The sequence below is a fragment of the Oncorhynchus masou genome, chromosome 29 (assembly GCF_036934945.1).
Source record: "Oncorhynchus masou masou isolate Uvic2021 chromosome 29, UVic_Omas_1.1, whole genome shotgun sequence".
Lineage (NCBI taxonomy): Eukaryota > Metazoa > Chordata > Actinopteri > Salmoniformes > Salmonidae > Oncorhynchus > Oncorhynchus masou.
Window position 1 is genome coordinate 42,024,196 of NC_088240.1, and position 17,928 is coordinate 42,042,123.

The 17,928-nt window shown below is 41.7% G+C and overlaps 2 protein-coding genes across 5 annotated transcripts; one reads left to right on the forward strand and one right to left on the reverse strand.

Moving 5' to 3' along the window:
• Nucleotides 1-5,039: 5,039 nt before the first annotated feature.
• On the reverse strand, nucleotides 5,040-8,796 carry LOC135519738 (growth/differentiation factor 8-like). Its single transcript, XM_064944967.1, has 3 exons — nucleotides 8,296-8,796; nucleotides 7,380-7,747; nucleotides 5,040-6,536 (listed from the first exon to the last, which is right to left on the reverse strand). Exons 1-3 carry the CDS (start codon nucleotides 8,666-8,668, stop codon nucleotides 6,156-6,158), a joined length of 1,122 nt encoding a protein of 373 aa, XP_064801039.1. The 5' UTR covers nucleotides 8,669-8,796; the 3' UTR covers nucleotides 5,040-6,155.
• A 1,457-nt stretch (nucleotides 8,797-10,253) lies between these two features.
• On the forward strand, nucleotides 10,254-16,164 carry LOC135519739 (small membrane A-kinase anchor protein-like). Of its 4 annotated transcripts, none has more exons than XM_064944968.1 (2): nucleotides 10,254-10,781; nucleotides 13,031-16,164. In XM_064944968.1, the coding sequence occupies exon 2, from the start codon at nucleotides 13,229-13,231 to the stop codon at nucleotides 13,496-13,498; it is 270 nt and encodes an 89-aa protein (XP_064801040.1). In that variant the 5' UTR covers nucleotides 10,254-10,781; nucleotides 13,031-13,228; the 3' UTR covers nucleotides 13,499-16,164. The 4 variants fall into 4 exon arrangements, with proteins under 4 accessions (XP_064801040.1, XP_064801042.1, XP_064801041.1 ...); XM_064944970.1 differs by having other exon boundaries at nucleotides 10,254-10,371; XM_064944969.1 differs by having other exon boundaries at nucleotides 10,265-10,360.
• The last annotated feature ends 1,764 nt before the right edge of the window (nucleotides 16,165-17,928 follow it).

Below are 17,928 nucleotides of genomic sequence, written 5' to 3' on the forward strand. Positions count from 1 at the left end.
TGCCAATCCGTCAGAGCCGGTGTAATTGGATTCGATCTTAGTCCTGTATTGATGCTTTGCCTGTTTGATGGAGGCCTTTAGCCTATAATCCATGGCTTCTGGTTGGGATATGTGCGTACGGTCACTGCGGGACGACGTCTTGGATGCACTTATTAATGAATTCCCGGAACATATTCCAGTCTGTGCTAGCGAAACAGTCCTGTAGCTTAGCATCCGCTTCATCGGACCACTTCCGTATTGACCGTCAGTGGTACTTCCTGTTTGAGTTTTTGCATGTAAGCAGGGATCAGGAGGATAGAATTATGGTCATATTTGCCAAATGAAGGGCGAGGGAGAGCTTTGTACATGTCACTGTGTGTGGAGTAAAGGTGATCTAGAGTTTTTTCCCTATAGTTGCACATGTGACATGCTAGTAGAAATGAGGTAAAACGGTTTCAGTTTTCCTGCATTAAAGTCCCCGGCCACTGGGAGCATCGCCTCTGGAACCAACATTGGTTTGTGGTGGTAAATAGACAGCTCCGAAGAATCTAGATGAAAAATCTCTTGGTAAATAGTGTGGTCTACAGCTTATCATGAGGTACTCTAACTCAGGTGAGCAAAATCTCAAGACTTCCTTAATAGTAGAGATGTGCACCAGCTGTTGTTGACAAAGATACACACATCACCCCCTTGATCTTACCCGAGGCTGCGGTTCTGTCTTGCCAATGAATGGAAAACCAAGTTAACTGAATATTATCCATGTCCTTGTTCAGCCACGATGTTACAGTTTTGAATGTCCTGTTGACAGGATAGTCTCGAACAGAGCTCATCTCGTTCATTCTCCAGTGATTGACACATTCGCCAGTAGAATGGAGAGTAGAGGCAGATTTTCCACTCAGATTATCATTTTTGGTTTGTTATTATGTTACGTAGAATTACGCACGGGGCTGTCAATAGACTCTTAGGGAATAAACAATAATAAGCCGTAAGTAGAGGGAGAAAAGTTACCAGTTTAGTATAGGGCCCGCAACATGAGGCTATATTGCCGATTAGGTATTAGATCAACATTGAACTAGATTTATTTTCTTTTTTTACCTTTATTTAACCAGGTAAACCCATTGAGGTTAAAAGACTCTTCTGCGAGGACGGCCTGGCAAGAATGCAAAACAGGGAAATAGCAGCGTGTCCATAAAATATTACAGAAGAATACAAAATACACACAAAGACAAAGTGTCACAAGTTACAGATAAAATTGAAGAATAGAAACAACTGCAGTTATCACAAACAGTGTTGTCAATCCGAGTTAAAAAAAACAGAGAAGGACACTAACTCCCCTGACTTTAAAACCTTTTTGAAGCATGTCCAGGATGAAGGGGCATTATGGGAAAAAAATATTGTTTCCCCATCTCAGTTCTAGCCTTAGGAACAGACAAGGACAGCAGCGACTGTGAACGAAGTCTGTATTGAAGACTGTTCTTTACTGTATCTGGTCAGTAAAGTACAGAGATACAAAGGGAGTTGTCCCATCAATGCTTTGTACACAAAAGTGTACCAGTGCTTTAGCCTCCTGGTGGAAAGAGAGGTCCAATGCACCGTGGCATACAAAGCACAGTGATGGGTCAGTGATCTAGCATTTGTAATGAATCTTAAAGCACCATGACACATTGTGTCCAGAGTTTTCAAGTTACTTGCGGAGACCTGCATATAAACAATATCACCATAATCCAGCACTGATTTTTTTTTAAAGTGCTTTGAACAAGATATTTTCTGACTAACATTGAAATGGCAAGATTTGTTCCTGTAATAGAAACCCAATTTCAACTTCAGTTTCTTGGTCAAGTTATCAATGTGCTGTTTAAAATTCAGCTTTTTATCTAACCAAATCCCAAGATACTTATAGGAGGTGACCCTATCAATTTGCTGGCCTGTTATAGTTAAAATCTGCAAGTGACTCCATCTGTTTACTTTCAGGGCAGAGAAAACCATAAACTTTGTTTTCCTTGCATTAAGCACAAGTTTCAATTGGAAAAGCTGCTTCTGAATAACATTAAAAACCAACTGTACATCCTGAAAAGCCTTCTCAATATTAGATGCACTAGAATAAATAATTGTGTCATCAGTATACAGATGGAGATTAGCGGAATCAACAATCTTCCCTATATAATTTATATAGAGTGTAAAAACGATCGGACCTAAAATTGAGCCCTGGGGAACTCCTTTTGTAATCCTTTGAAACTCAGATTTCATACCCTCCTACACTGTGTTCTGTCAGAAAGGTAGTTTTGGAACCAATCCAGTGCATCAACACTTAAACCAACCTTTTTTAGTCTATACAACATTAGGGCATGGTCAACATTGTCGAAGGCCTTCGATAAGTCAATAAAAAGTGAAATAGTGATTGTTCTTGTCCTGAGTATCTAGTATCTATATCACCTACAACCTTACTTACAGCAGTAACTGTACTATGCTTGGCTCTAAAACTGAGATAACGCTGAGTTATTATAAAGAAAGTATTTCAACTGTGAGTTCACCAGGTTTTCCAAAACTTTTGCCAGTGCAGGCAATTTAGATATGGGATAATAGTTATCCAACTGGGACAGATCTCCACCCTTACGTAAAGGTGTGACATTTGGTACGTTTTCCAGACTTTTGGTATGGTATTACTCACCAATGAAAGATTTAATATATGAGTGAGAGGGGCAGCAATGATCTCTGCACCAATTTTTTTTAAAGAAGGGTTCAATTCATCCGGGCCAGCCACTTTGTTAATATCAATAGATTTGAGTTCCTTTACAAATTCTGAAAGCTCAATCTCGGTAAAATGAAATAGATGAACCTGGTGGAAAATATGACGTTGGCATAAAGAATACTCAATGCTTTGTAACATAATTAATCATGTATTTGTGCTAACTACCGCATTCATTGGTGTTCATGAATCTGTTAGTCTATATTGTAAAGAGTTACATCAGGTATTACATTGAACTATAGATGTCATTTTTCCACCATTGTAAACATTTTGGAAAAAAATCACCATATGTAATGTTGACATTTGATTCATAACGTTCAATGTTATTTGTGTGAATGTCATTTTATTACATTACTTTAATTCAATTGATCACATCTACCTCTGAGAATGATTTGGATCTGGCATGAATTCTTCAATATTCTACCTTCCTACTACTATTTGTGGTCTTTCTTAGAACTTCCTTCCATTGCTATGTAGCCTATATGCACACTATTACAGTATGGGGCCCATGTCATATGTAGAACTTGCTTCTTTCGCTCTTTCCTTCCTGAAAATGCACCTGTTACGTGTCCGTGTGCATGAGTATGACTGGCAGTGGGAAAGGGAAAGCGTTTGAAAAACAGATTGACTCTCAAGGAAAGCTATTCTGTGAATCCACTGCACCCTTCTGTTAGATTCCCACCTGACTGTCATGGCAGGCCTCCAACTCACAGCAGGAAAGGAAGTCACTCTGGGCCATTGCTCAGTTCGCCCTCTGCTGGGCGGAAGTGAAGCCTCCATGAAGCCATCAGTCCAATAAGTCATGCTGACAGAATGCAAGAGTTCACATCCTCTCATTAGACCGCAATGCCTTCTGACCACAAACTCAAGAACACAAACTCACACACCTCCTGTTGCTTATCCATCAGTAGAAGACATCTGTTGAAAGAATAATGGTGGATAAACTCAACTGAATGAGACATTCAGTGGGGTCTGAAATTATTGACACCCTTGATAAAATTAATAAACATTTCTGTATAAAATAAATTATTAAAATACTGAGCTATATTTTATGCTAAACATTTGAGAAATTATATTTTATTCTAATACAATTGCTCAGAAAAATAGTAATATCAAGTGAAAAATTTTCTTCAAAATTATTGACACCGTTTTCAATACCTCACCTTGCAAGGATAACGGCACTGAGCCTTTTTCTCAAATGTTTTATGAGTTTGACAGCACATTGGGAGGGATCTTAGACCATTCCTCCAAACAGAATACTTCCAGATCCTTGATATCCTTCGTCTGTGCTTCTGGACTTCCCTCTTCAATTCAAACCACGTTTTCAATGTGTTTCAAATCCAGAGACTGAGATGGCAATCACAAAATGTTGATTTTGTGGTCAATTAAGCATTTATTTGTGGATTCTGATGTGTGCTTGTGATTATTGTGCTGGAAGATCCACCTGAGACCAAGTTTCTAATATAAAATTGTACTAGTATAAAATATTTTTTGGGAGCCTACAATATAGCTCAATCTTTTAACTACTTATTTTATATGCTAATTTGTACTCATCTTTATCAAGGCTGTCAATAATTTTGAATCCCACTGTACGTTATCCAGACCACTCGGCTTATTTTATGTTGTTTTGATGAGGAAACGAAATGGTAACACCAGGTGTGACTGGGTCTGCGTGATTGGTCAGCTGAAAGGCACCATGTTGTTCCAATCATTTGAACGGGTATGGTAAGAGCCATGCTGTTCCTTAGCCTGGGCACACTCATGGATGGGATGGTTTTGGGGCTTGCGCTCTTTGACTAAATTGTCTGTGTAGTGGATGAGAAACCTGCCCGTAGCATGTTGGCCGGAGTGTATCAGTGATGTCCCCATCCATGAGATCTAAAGCCAATTGTCACTCATGGAATGACAGACCTGTCTTTTGCCCTGATGGCTTAGACAGCTGGCTATAAGTTGTGCTGTGCAGAACATTGTAAGTTTGAGCCCTATTTGGGGCCGAAAATAATGAACTATGTTGCTGTCTATAATGTACCACGTCTATTGGATGTGAATTGGAACCGTATGGATAAATTAGTATCGTTGTGTTTATTACGAGAACCTTCATCTTATGATTGGATTTACATGACTGAGGCTTGTGACCAAATGCACACAAACAGGAATGTTATAAATGACCTCTATATGATTCCACATGGCACTTGTGTCAGTCAGAACACATTGCTGAAAGAGCACATTGTTTAGAATGCATTCACATCTCTAGTATTCCTTGTGCATTGAAATACCATTACCAAGTTATTGTATGAAATAACTGAACTTAACATATAAGCAAGCACCTTTATTTGTTAAACAGGTATACAGTCGCTATTGTAACGTTTTCTTGCTAGTTTGTGGTCTTATACATTTACTAACAGTGGTTTAGAAAGGCAACTGCTAATGGAAACAATGGCATATACAATACAAATTAGCAAACGTATCAAAATCAGTTTTTACAACTTTTGTAGCAACCAATTCTTTCTATTGGTTTGCCATAGTGCAAACTGTGTTATTTGTAAGACAGAGTTTAAACGTGGTTTTAACATTCAAATATATATTTCTCTGTCTTAAACACATCTCAATGTGTAGACTGCATTCATTGTGCTTCCGATTCAAGTCCTCCTGTCCAGTAATGTTGATTTACAATAAGAATAATTCAAGTGAGTAGGGCAGTTCAGGCAGTTGAATGGTGGTAAAGCTATGATTAAAAGTTGAATAAGAATGCACTGTTGCTGTGTGTGTATATGGTGTTTATGGCATTGTGCATGAAGGCCAGTTCAGACTGAGTCCTCAGCTATAGTTTTCCAAGCCCTTTCAAAAGTCCTTGAGGATTCCCGGTTTCACTCTCAAACATTGCTTATATGATTATCACACCGATAGTTAAACGTACGCTGTAAAAGCTTGGGGGGTTGGGGGATTAGTCTATGTGTGTCAGACCTGGGTTTAAAAAGTATTTGTTTTATTTCCAATACTTAAGCTGCACTTGATTGAGCTTGCCTGGTTCAATGGAACCAATGGATTATTCCCCAAAGTGCAAACCCCACCCTTCTCCATTAAACGTTAAAGTATTTGAAGAAAAAAAACAAATACTATTTGAACCTAGGTCTGGTGTGAGTCCATGTCAAGTCCAACAGGCATTGTGTTCCTACATCCTTGTGACTTTAGGCCATTGTGGGGCGAACATGTGATTGGAGGAGAGAAGAAAATGAAAATGAAAAAAACTAACGAGACATGTCCGTGGTTGAAGCCTGCTCAGCGAATGGACAGGTGTTTCTTTAGCCGCTATTGTGGCTCTATTGCACTGTGTTCTGCAGAAAGCACTGGTAGTGATGGATGGATCTGTCCCAAAGTCCAGGGTGGAGACCCTGGCTAAGCCCCTCCCCTTCCCCAGCAGAACTCTCGCTCACGAGCAGCCGCAGCGGTCCACCACCATGGATGGGATCTTGCCGTAGATGATCTGCTCTTTGCGGTTGAAGTAGAGCATGTTGATGGGGGACATCTTGGTGGGGGTGCAGCAGGGCCCTGCGGTGCCCCGGGGGTTAGCCTTGTTCACCAGGTGGGTGTGGGGGTACTTCTGCAGGTGCATGTACTCGCACTCACCAGAGCAGTAGTTGGCCTTGTAGCGCTTGGGGGCAATAATCCAGTCCCAGCCAAAGTCTTCAAAGTCCACTGTGAGGGGGTACCGGCAGCAGCGGGACTCGGGGGAGTTCTCATCACAGTCCAGGCCCGAATCTCTCCTGGAGCGCTTCGGGCCCTCCGAAATCTTCACCTCCATGAAGGGTTGCTGTGAGGGCACAATACAGAAACGTGACACATTAGGAAACACATTGGAGTTTGTTACTCCAATCTAATATTGCTGATCCTTTACATCAAGGTCTCAAACTTGGGTGTTGTGATACTTTGGTGCCACTGAAATGATTGCATTTTTAAACACTCACTTTGATGCTTGGTTTGGTAAAAAGTATTCTAATTGCACCACAAATGGGTGCCAGCTGTCTGCAAACCCCACCCTTCTCCATTAAATGTGTGTGTGTGTGTGTGTGTGTGTGTGTGTGTGTGTGTGTGTGTGTGTGTGTGTGTGTGTGTGTGTGTGTGTGTGTGTGTGTGTGTGTGTGTGTGTGTGTGTGATAACAGAGGCTGTAGGAAATTCCTCTGATTAGCACAGTCACACAGAAGACTTCTGGAAGTTCTGGCCATGTGAACAATGTGAATTTTTATGTAACCAGGTGATAGGACATGAGATTATTGGTGGCAAGGTCAAATATTCTGTCACAGGATATTAGGTATGTGGTATGTTGGGTATGGTAGGTATGTGTGTTTATATTAAAGCTTCTAAGATATTTTTTTAAATATGAGCACATGAGAGCAAATCCACAGAGTGCCAAAACCCCTCTGATCAGCAGGTATGGATAATAAACAACTGGTATTTGAAGCCCTGGTTCTAAATTAGTCTGGTTACAATTTGACACAAACATGAATTTGCTCTCTCTTGCCAAGGGTGTTAAATGTGGATATTGCATTATTATGCATGACTAAATTGGTTATGGATTACTTCCCATAGATCCCACGAGGATAAACTACGAACCTATTTGTAAATTGCTTCGATGGGAGATAAATCTAAACTCACCAGTCCTTCTCCGGCTTCAGCTGAGGTAACGGCCAGATCATTTCCCTTTGAGTCCAACGCATTAATCTCGATCCCCCAATTCGTGTCCGGTTGCCGCAGCCACACCGACAACACTTGTTTCACGTCGATACTCTGCCAAGAGCTGACTCCTGCATTCACGTCGATCTTTAGAGACCGGATCTGTATGTTCCTGCCCCCGTCCGTGACAGGGATCAGGCGGGAGATTTGCAGGAACACGGTGGTGACTTCGTCAGGTGGCTGAAGGTGCACCCATAGCTGTGCCTGAACTATGCGGTTCGCCTGAATCTTCGAATTGAAGGAGAAAAAGCAACACTTGGGTTTCCCATCGACTTGGACGATGGATTCGGCTGGAGAAGAAAAATTAGAACTTGAATTATAATATGCAAATGTCTTATCTATTTTCTCAATTAAACTACATTTCTAAATTAAATGACTGCTTTTTTTGCGGTTCTATGTAACACAATTCACAATTGTGTTTTCGTTACCGAAACCCCTTGGAAAACCACATTCAATATATATATTTAAAGTTGCAATATCATGACACATTGATAAACTATAAAACACTCAGCAATGTGTCATCTTCAGGGTATCTTCCAATATAGCCTATATAGTTTTAGAACCGCCACACTCAACACCAGAGCCACTAGCACCATGTAAGATGGAACTCGGCTCGGACGTAAAAGTTATATATTTGTTTCAAGTCAAACAAATCATTAATAATTCCTATGAAATGTCAACCTATTTCCAACATAGTGGTGCAAGAAGGCTAATACGGGATCAGACATGAAGTTGCGCACTGTGCCCCATGCGTAAAAAACATCTGAGCTCTGGTGCCTTTTCAACGTTATTATATTGAGACATAGTGTTGCATTGAATAATAGCATATACAACTTACGTTCAGTGGCCATTGTCATGATTGTTTCTGTGATGGCATGTTCATCATCTTCTTCCATAAGTCCATCCTTATTGTCATCTCCAAGTACATCATACTGGTCAAGAAGTTTCTGCAAAGGTGGTGCCTTGGGCAAGAGCTGCTTGACAACATCTCGGCTAATATTGGGCGCGTGCTTGAGTCGCAGTTTGCTAAGAATTTGTGACTTGATGGCGTGTAATCTCATGTTTTTGATCTGCTGTCGGACCTCGCATGTTGAGCACTGCTCACCGTCATCCGTGGCCGGGGATTGGTGGTGCGCCGTTTGATCACCAAGACCCATTGGACCGAAAGCAACCATAAAACTCAGATAAATTAGAACCCGCATCAGATTCATTATCTAAGGTGCGGAGTTTGCTATAAAAAAATATCCAAAAGTGAATATGTATTTGCGTGAAGACGGACTACAGAGTTGCCTGTGTTTAAAATCAGGCTCTACACTGATAGGTGGCATACTTTAATTCGTCAGCCCTTTTTATACTGCAACTTTGGCCTCTCTTTTGTGTCGTCAAAATCGACGATTGGTTGGGCTGGCAACAATGAATTTAACGGACAGACATCAACTGTATTTTTCTGTCGACCCTAAGAAGAGGTATGGCAAGGTTCGGAATAGTTTTGAGACAACTACACTATCAATCAAAGACAGTTCTGCAAATGGTCAAATCAAATTACGGATGCGGTTATATTGATTAATTGCATACATTTAAATCCGCAAACCTGTCACCATAGGAACGCCACTGAGAAAAGGCGTTTTTTTCCGCTCATCCCATCAACGCGACAGGGTTCAAATGAATCGGTGTTATGACTTCCCTTCATTGCGATCGGTTAGTTATATGACCAGTTTGTTTGCCTAACTCTCTAAATCTGTTTCTCTCGAAAATGTAAGGTATATTAATATACAAATATAACAGGAACCACTCGTTAGTCTATATTGATATAGGCTACATGGAGTAGACCTACTTCTTTCTAAACTTGTTTCCAAATGCTAAATACTTTTATCAATAGGCTATAGGATAGATACTATTGCATTGAACATTTATGGCGAAATGGGCTCTTCTGTAGGCCTACGATACTGTATTAATCTATAGGCTACAGGATATTGTTGTCTTGAGGTGTTTGCGCTTACTATTTACGAAAGCTTTTTAGTCCAGACGTTTAGTGCCATCATGCGGTTAATCAACAACAGTTGCAAAATTACGCACAGGTTAAGAGATATTATTTTCCTTCACAAATAAACATTAACATATGGATTCTAATTTAGATCAATGCAACCGGCATTTAGAAGATGTGTATGGCTCACAAGAGTCAATCAAATTGCCCACGTTATGCACATTTTACGCAGCAATATGAATGGCATGGCACTATGTTAGGTCAATTAATGGTTTATTTATAGCCTATTATCGTTATCGAATTTGAGACTGGAACCCTTATGCGAAAGAAAATATACCATACTGTATTTACAAAAACATAAACAAATTTAACTAATGTACATTATACCGTTTTACGCACACTCGTCCAATGAGTTTTACTGTTTTACGAATGCGTCATATATATTTTTTTAATGACACCAATTGGTTTTGAACATATCCGATAACTCATAACTTAAAATCTGACACAGTGCGACTGCAGTGGCTATTGGGAAAGCTCGCTAATATACCTCGTGCCATAATGAATCAGACCTCTCGACAGGCGCATTAGTAGCCTTAGAACACTTTGATACAAGGAAGCTAATCGTGGGTACACGTCCATCAAAGGCAAGAGACAGGAATATAATCTATAGGTAGATAGCATTATAGAAACAACTGACTGTATTCCTTACTTTAAACATGTCAATAGTCACGGAGGAGTCAAGCATGGAGCCACCATGCGCCACAAGAGGGTGATATTCTACAAGTAACAGTAACCCGTGTGAACGCGCACAATTTATCTCCACAACCCGTTCTACAGTTTACTAACTGCCTTCAGAACGTTGAGTCAAACAGGCAACACTTTCAACGATGATTTATGTAGAATCTCCAGTAGAATGATGGTAAGAATAAGGTATCGTCCTCCATGTACGACTATTCCAGGATGTGAGAGTTTAATTAAATCGATGTTTGTATTTAGTGGGATTACTGCACAATGTGGTATGGTGGAACATTGAATGTCCAGTTTGGTAACTTGGTGGAAATTTCGTGCTGAGAGAGAAACCTGACCAATGTGGTCGCTGCATTCCAAGTTTCATGTTCAAGCCTTGGACGCATATTCGGCGGTTTGATAAGGAGACGGAGTAGATACAGTCCGAGAGGCGGCACGTTTGGTGATTTCGGTTCACAAACCGTGTGGATGTATGAGACGTCTTTATTGAAACGTGTCGTTCAAGATAAAACGATGCGTTTTCCTACGGGATGAATTTGATATTCATGGAGGGAAACTCATCCAGTCCTACTTTTCCAAGAGTCTTTTTGAAGGTAGGCTGCCTATCCCACGCTTCAGCAATATTCAATGTACCTATTTTTCTGGTAACTGTATGAAATGGACTAGACGCTACCTCTAAACATATGGTACATTGAACATAAATACGCTCTTGTAAGAATTCTTAGAAGCCTATTTACAACGTGGACAACCATTTATTTCGCCCTTCCTCCATCCGGGCAAGTATTTCTCCTGGACCTTTTATGTTCACATTTGAATAGTGACATTCTTCCACATATGCCTTTATTAGTTCAATAAAGGTGGGTTATAGTTAAAGGTGAGGGGGGGTTCAAGGGTCGCTTCCCATGATTATCAGGGCTAGAGTGACATGCTTGAGATATATGGGACAGACAATATCCTATTTTCCCACAATGTGAAATGATGTGTATATGTAACAACAACAAAAATCTGGTTGACGTTTTATGGCTCAGCACTGTAGTTAGATAAGCAGTAGCCTCTTGTCAAAATGCATAAGCTACAGTGGCATCATTTTGCAACTTCAGTAAAAAGGCTCATCCTATGTGAGAGATGAACAGGATGATATAATAGTGTGCTGCTCGGTCTAAAATAAATAATCACACGCCCGCCGCTGTGAATCTGGATCAGCCAGGACTGAGGCAACACACACCAGGACAGATGGAGACTACAGCAAATAACAGCAGTGCTTTGTGCGTTCAATCCAGAGTCACGTGGTCTATTTATGAAGACTGAGGATACAAACAACAAGATCATGGGTAATACATACAAATTAGGTTCAAAATAACTACTGTAAGCCCAAATAGCACATGTCATAGACTCACCGTTTCCCCAAAGTTCACTACAACTGCCTAGTCTAGGCTTCGTGTGCTAGTAGATACAGGGAACTGCCATGGAAACACTTAAGTAAATTAGGGATACAAAGTGCATTGAAAGCAAGTGCTGCCACAAAGGTGTGGTTCCTGAGTTAATTAACATTTACATTTAAGTCATTTGGCAGACGCTCTTATCCAGAGCGACTTACAAATTGGTGAATTCACCTTATGACATCCAGTGGAACAGCCACTTTACAATAGTGCATCTAAATCATTTAAGGGGGGGGTGAGAAGGATTACTTTATCCTATCCTAGGTATTCCTTAAAGAGGTGGGGTTTCAGGTGTCTCCGGAAGGTGGTGATTGACTCCGCTGTCCTGGCGTCGTGAGGGAGTTTGTTCCACCATTGGGGGGCCAGAGCAGCGAACAGTTTTGACTGGGCTGAGCGGGAACTGTACTTCCTCAGTGGTAGGGAGGCGAGCAGGCCAGAGGTGGATGAACGCAGTGCCCTTGTTTGGGTGTAGGGCCTGATCAGAGCCTGGAGGTACTGCGGTGCCGTTCCCCTCACAGCTCCGTAGGCAAGCACCATGGTCTTGTAGCGGATGCGAGCTTCAACTGGAAGCCAGTGGAGAGAGCGGAGGAGCGGGGTGACGTGAGAGAACTTGGGAAGGTTGAACACCAGACGGGCTGCGGCGTTCTGGATGAGTTGTAGGGGTTTAATGGCACAGGCAGGGAGCCCAGCCAACAGCGAGTTGCAGTAATCCAGACGGGAGATGACAAGTGCCTGGATTAGGACCTGCGCCGCTTCCTGTGTGAGGCAGGGTCGTACTCTGCGGATGTTGTAGAGCATGAACCTACAGGAACGGGCCACCGCCTTGATGTTAGTTGAGAACGACAGGGTGTTGTCCAGGATCACGCCAAGGTTCTTAGCGCTCTGGGAGGAGGACACAATGGAGTTGTCAACCGTGATGGCGAGATCATGGAACGGGCAGTCCTTCCCCGCGAGGAAGAGCAGTTCCGTCTTGCCGAGGTTCAGCTTGAGGTGGTGATCCGTCATCCACACAATTAAGAAATTCACATCCCATAATGCTTAGGGTCATGTATACCAATTCTAGGCAGGCCATTATTTTTGGCTACTGTGGTTATGCCCCCATAGGATGACAATGCCCACATCCACAGGGCACGAGTGGTCACTGAATGGTTTGATGAGCATAAAATCTATGTAAGCCAAGGTGCATTAAAGACACCACGAGTCAGCAACTTTGTGTTAGTGTTTTCCTTTATTTTGGCAGTTACCTGTAGCTACTGTTGCTGTGTGGTAACAGGGGTAATGATGCTAAGTCACTGTCTAAATAGTAGGCCTCTCAAGTCTTTCCTCTGCCATTTGGTAATTTTAGGCAGATTCTGATGGAAAGTAAATAACTGAAATCCTTTCCCTCTTCTCTCTCCCTACAGCACAGGGGAAGATATAAGTAGGACAGCATCGGAGCATGGCTGACTGTCTGGACTATTTCAGCGCAGCTCAGTTCAGACAAGAATCGGCTTCCTAGCCGTCGCTTCTTAACCAGGGGCCAAGCCCCCCTCCGGTACATTCCTCCTTCACCACCACCTCTCTCCCCTCCTCTCTGAGATCAATGCTCCATTATTTATATAATGGGATGCGTCAAATCCAAGAAGAGCGATCCGATCCAGTACGCCAACTCGGTGAAGGCGGACGGCAATCCTGGGAAGTGGCAGGGCGAGAACGCGCTGCTGGTCCACAATGAGACGGGGTCCGCGGACGACTCTGCCCGGGTGGACCCCATTCTGCTGGAGTATGCCCAGCGGCTGTCCGAGGAGATAGTGGCCCGGGCCGTGCAGCAGTGGTTGGAGGTGGACAGCCGCTACATTGACATCCCCTACATTGAGTGTGATGTGCCATGAGGGGGGGGGGGGGGCATCGGTCTACTGGAGAGGCATTGCCAGAGAGTGTTATTTCTGTTATGGGATTCACCTTGAACCTCTGGGGAAAAGAGGACTACTGGATGCCCAACAGACAGACAGACAGACATCAATCTCCTTCAGGTTGAAACAATACACTACGAAGATCTACTAGCTGATGCAAGATGTTGATGCCATTCTATGGTCCAAAGCCATTTTTCTGTTTAATTCATACTTGGACAAAGACCTTGGTTAATCCTCTCATTTTCAATCCAGACCATGTGCTTGTCTCCATCGTTAGCTAGATGATGAGAGTTTCGAGCTGGGGTGTGTGATATCTTTGTCTTGGGGGCCGATAAAGCAGAAGAGTATCATTGAATTCTGCTTTGAAAATGACCCGGTTCTGCCTTTCAGTGAATATCTATCGTTTCCGCTTGATTGCGTGCCATCCTGCGGCCAAATAGCAGGTCCGATGTAGGAAGTTATTTATTAGCACCTCAAATGGCCAATGTTTTTCACTTGAGATTTTTTGTTGGAGTCAGCAGGTACATGCCTCCCTCTCCATCTGTCTGCCCAGACAGAAGCTCCCAGTTCAGGGTTCTTGGATAATGGCATCCCAGAGGGTCTGTGGTCGACCAACAAAGGAGAGCTCATTATTCATCCTGCCCACCTACCCATTATGCATGTACAACAACGAGCTGCAGCAACCAAGGGCCTGACAATGGTCACTTTGATGAAATGATGCTCTACGAACATGGCCGTGGGAAGATGTTTTGGGTTGGGGGTGCTGATGAGTATTTTTGACCACTCATATAGGAGTAATAAAGGCCAAGTTCACTAAGGATGTTTTTTCGATTTATCAGGGGGTGCTGCAGCACCCTCAGCATCCCTACTTCCTGCGGCTATGTTTAGGAATGTTTTACAGAGGTTCAGCACCCTCCCATTCTATGAATTTGAATGCCATTGACAATAGGACATCCCTGAGGGCTGGCTAAGTCCCCAATGCCTCGAGGAAATCAGGACACGAGCATGGATTGACACACTTTTACTAAGACTTGGCTTTTGTACACAAAACGAGTTCTGGGTTCACAAATACATTTTGCTTTCGCCAAAATGTCTTGGGCCATGCACCCTGGTTTTAACACACTGTGTTCTACATAATGAGGAACTGCTGCCATCCGCCCCATAGAATTTACAGCACAAATATGCAACTCTCCAAGGCCATGGTATTTTTATTGAGAGCAAATTGGCTTCTTAAAATAGTACAATGCTAGTTTAACAGGCCATAGGCACACATAAGCACAATGGAGAGTTGAGTTGTTTGGAAAAGGAGAACAACTGTCAAAGTCCTTAATGAATGGTAGTACAAGCACAATACGCTTGATGGGCTTTCGTATGGCATTTATAAGATAGGTCATATCAGTGGGTTTTAGTCAGTCATGGCAGGTCAGTTCCTACCATACCACAACTGATGTTCAAGAAGCTTTAAATGGCGGATGAGTCAAGGCTGGGCAACATGGTACATTTCACAAAGCATTAAATCAGGGTGCCATTGTATACACACCACAAAGAACAAGTAGACATTATTTCACCGGCTAAGGAGGTTTGACGTGTGCATCTCAAGTAAGATTCGGCTGCTAAGCCATTAGGTATGCTCAGTAAAGGAAATGGTAGTGGTGTGCCTCAAATGCTACACCCAAAAATCCATTACAGTTAAAAGCAACAAATATATAACATCATTTTCACTAATCTGGGTTGGAAGATGAATCTCTTGAACCCATTCAATTATGTAAACAAATTGAAAGGCTTAGCGGTGACAACTTTTTTCTGTATTCCTAAATCAATCTAAGAACTGGACAGATCACTGTTGTTATTGCCTCAGCTAATGTTAACAATTTTACAGATCAAGCTGCAAAAAACATAATGAAATCAAACAAAAAAAATCCATCAAGCTTGATTTTCAATCGGATGAATTGGTTGATACACGTCGTTTTACTATGCAGGAGACACTGCATGCCATATATCAAGCCCCTATCATCATAATAAACTAGTGATAGCCTTCTATGGTAGAGGCATTATCTCTGCCTTTTATTTGTTGTATCATTATTTAACTAGGCAAGTCAGTTAAGAACAAATTCTTATTTTCAATGACAGCCTAGGAACAGTGGGTTAACTGCCTGTTCAGGGGCAGAAGGACAGATTTGTACCTTGTCAGCCCGGGGATTTGAACTTGCAAATTTTCGGTTACTAGTCCAACGCTCTAACCACTAGGCTACCCTGCCTTTGAAGCTATGTCGAACACAGAATTCAAATGCTTTGTATAATGATGGTCAATGTCGCAGTTCACAATGCTTACAGCTTGACAGAAACACAAAGGTATACCAAAGTATGTACAAACAAGATATACCTGGATTCCTTCCTTCTAAATATTTCAATGTCGGGAAGACTTACATCTTGTAACATCAGTCTTCCAGTCAAGCCTTTAGTTTGATTATGGGCAAAAAAAAGTATGTTGGGAGATCCTAATGCTTCTTTTCCCCCCAGTGTCTAAGGACTCATCTATATTTATATCATATACCATTTAACCTGCAGCACTGTACAGGTCTGTAAATAAATCAATGACAAAAATGTGACGACAATAAAGCTGAAATCTATGCCTTCTACCATTATTTAAGTGACTTCATCTCTTTTCTTGAGAAAGGGCATTGGCGGATTTTTTTGGGGGGGGGGGGTTATTTCTGGATAACAATTTAAGTACCTTACTGTAATAGATTTCCATAAAAATTAAATTTCTCAAGCACCATGCATCCCCCTGTTGGCTTGCCTCTGCAGCTAAGCAAAGTGTCCTTGGATGGGAGACCAGATGCTGCTGGAAATGGCATTGGAGGGCCAGTAGGAGGTACTCTTTCCTCTGGTGTAAGGAGATCCCAGGGCAGTGATAGGGGACATTGCCCTGTGTAGGGTGCCGTCTTTTGGATGAGAGTTATCGTTAAGAGTAGGAGTGTCAACCCCGGTGTCCTTGCTAAATTTCCAATCTGACCCTCATACCATCATCGCCAACTAATCATCCCCAGCTTCCTATTGGCTTGTTCTTTCCCAATCCTCCCCCGTGTAACAATTCTCCAGGTCGTTGCTGTAAATGAGGATGTGTTCAGTCAACTTACCTGATAAAATAAAAGCGAGAATGTTAAAAGGACTGTCTGGGAGTGGTCTGAGTGGGAGGGGAAACTGATAACTAGCTGTTATGGGCAGAGAGGTTTGGACCAATTTATTAACCAATTTACCGCATGGTGACGTCATCATGGAAAGCCCAAACTCCCACCCATGCAAATGTTGATTAGAAGGTCCTGTGTAGATTGCATCTTCAACTAGCAACTATCAGGAAAAAACTGATGAAAAAAAAATCACACTTTTACAACGTTAGCTTCATTAGCTGTTGTACAATATGATATAAAACACAGAAAAACGTCATTTTGAATGCACTGTGCCTTTAAAATATTATACAGTGCCTTCAGAAAGTATTCGCCACACCCCTCAACTTTTTCAACATTTTTTTTTGTGTTACTGGCCTACACACAGTACTCCATAATATTAAAGTGGAATCATGTTTAGCTAAATGAACGAAAATGTCTTGTGTCAATAAGTATTCAACCCTTTTGTTATGGCAAACCTAAATACATTCAGGAGTAAAAATGTGCTGAACAAGTTCCATAATAAGTTGCATATAGTCACTGTGTGCAATAATAGTGTTTAACATGATTTTTGAATGACTACCTCATCTCTGTACTCCACACATACAGATATTGTAAGGTCTCTCATTCGAGCAGTGAATTTCAAACACAGATTCAACCACAAAGACCAGGGATGTTTTCCAATCCCTCGCAAAGAAGTGCACCTATTGGTAAAAAAAAACTGTTTAAATATCCCTTTGAGCAAGTTATTAATTACACTTTGGATGGTGTATCAATACACCCCAGTCACTACAAAGATCCTGACGTCCTTAATTGAGTTGCCGGAGAGGAAGGAAACTGCTCAGGGATTTCACCATGAGGCCAATGGTGACTTTAAAACAGTTACAGAGTTTAATGGCTGTGATAGGAAAAAAACAGAAGGATCAACAACACTATAGTTACTGCACAATACAAACCTAATTGACAGAGTGAAAAGAAGGAAGCTTGTACAGAATACAAATACTCCATAACATGCATCAAGTTTGCAACAAGGCATTATAGTAAAACTGCAAAAAATGTGGCTAAGCAATTAACTTTTTTGGCCTGAATATAAAGTGTTATGTTTAGGGCAAATCCAATACAACACATTACTGAGTACCACTCCATATATTCAAGCATAGTGGTAGCTGCATCATGTTATGGGTATGCTTGTAATCAATAAGGACTGGGGAGTTTTTCAGGATAAAAAATAAACGGAATGGA

Bases quoted from the DNA above. Each gene is read 5' to 3' on its own strand.
- LOC135519738 (XM_064944967.1), bottom strand. From the start codon at position 8,668: ATGAATCTGATGCGGGTTCTAATTTATCTGAGTTTTATGGTTGCTTTC. The intron at 7,748-8,295 runs GTAAGTTGTATA...TTTCTTCTCCAG, and splicing joins CATGACAATGGCCACTGAAC to CCGAATCCATCGTCCAAGTC. The intron at 6,537-7,379 runs GTGAGTTTAGAT...GTGCCCTCACAG, and splicing joins CTGAAGCCGGAGAAGGACTG to CAACCCTTCATGGAGGTGAA.
- LOC135519739 (XM_064944968.1), top strand. From the start codon at position 13,229: ATGGGATGCGTCAAATCCAAGAAGAGCGATCCGATCCAGTACGCCAAC.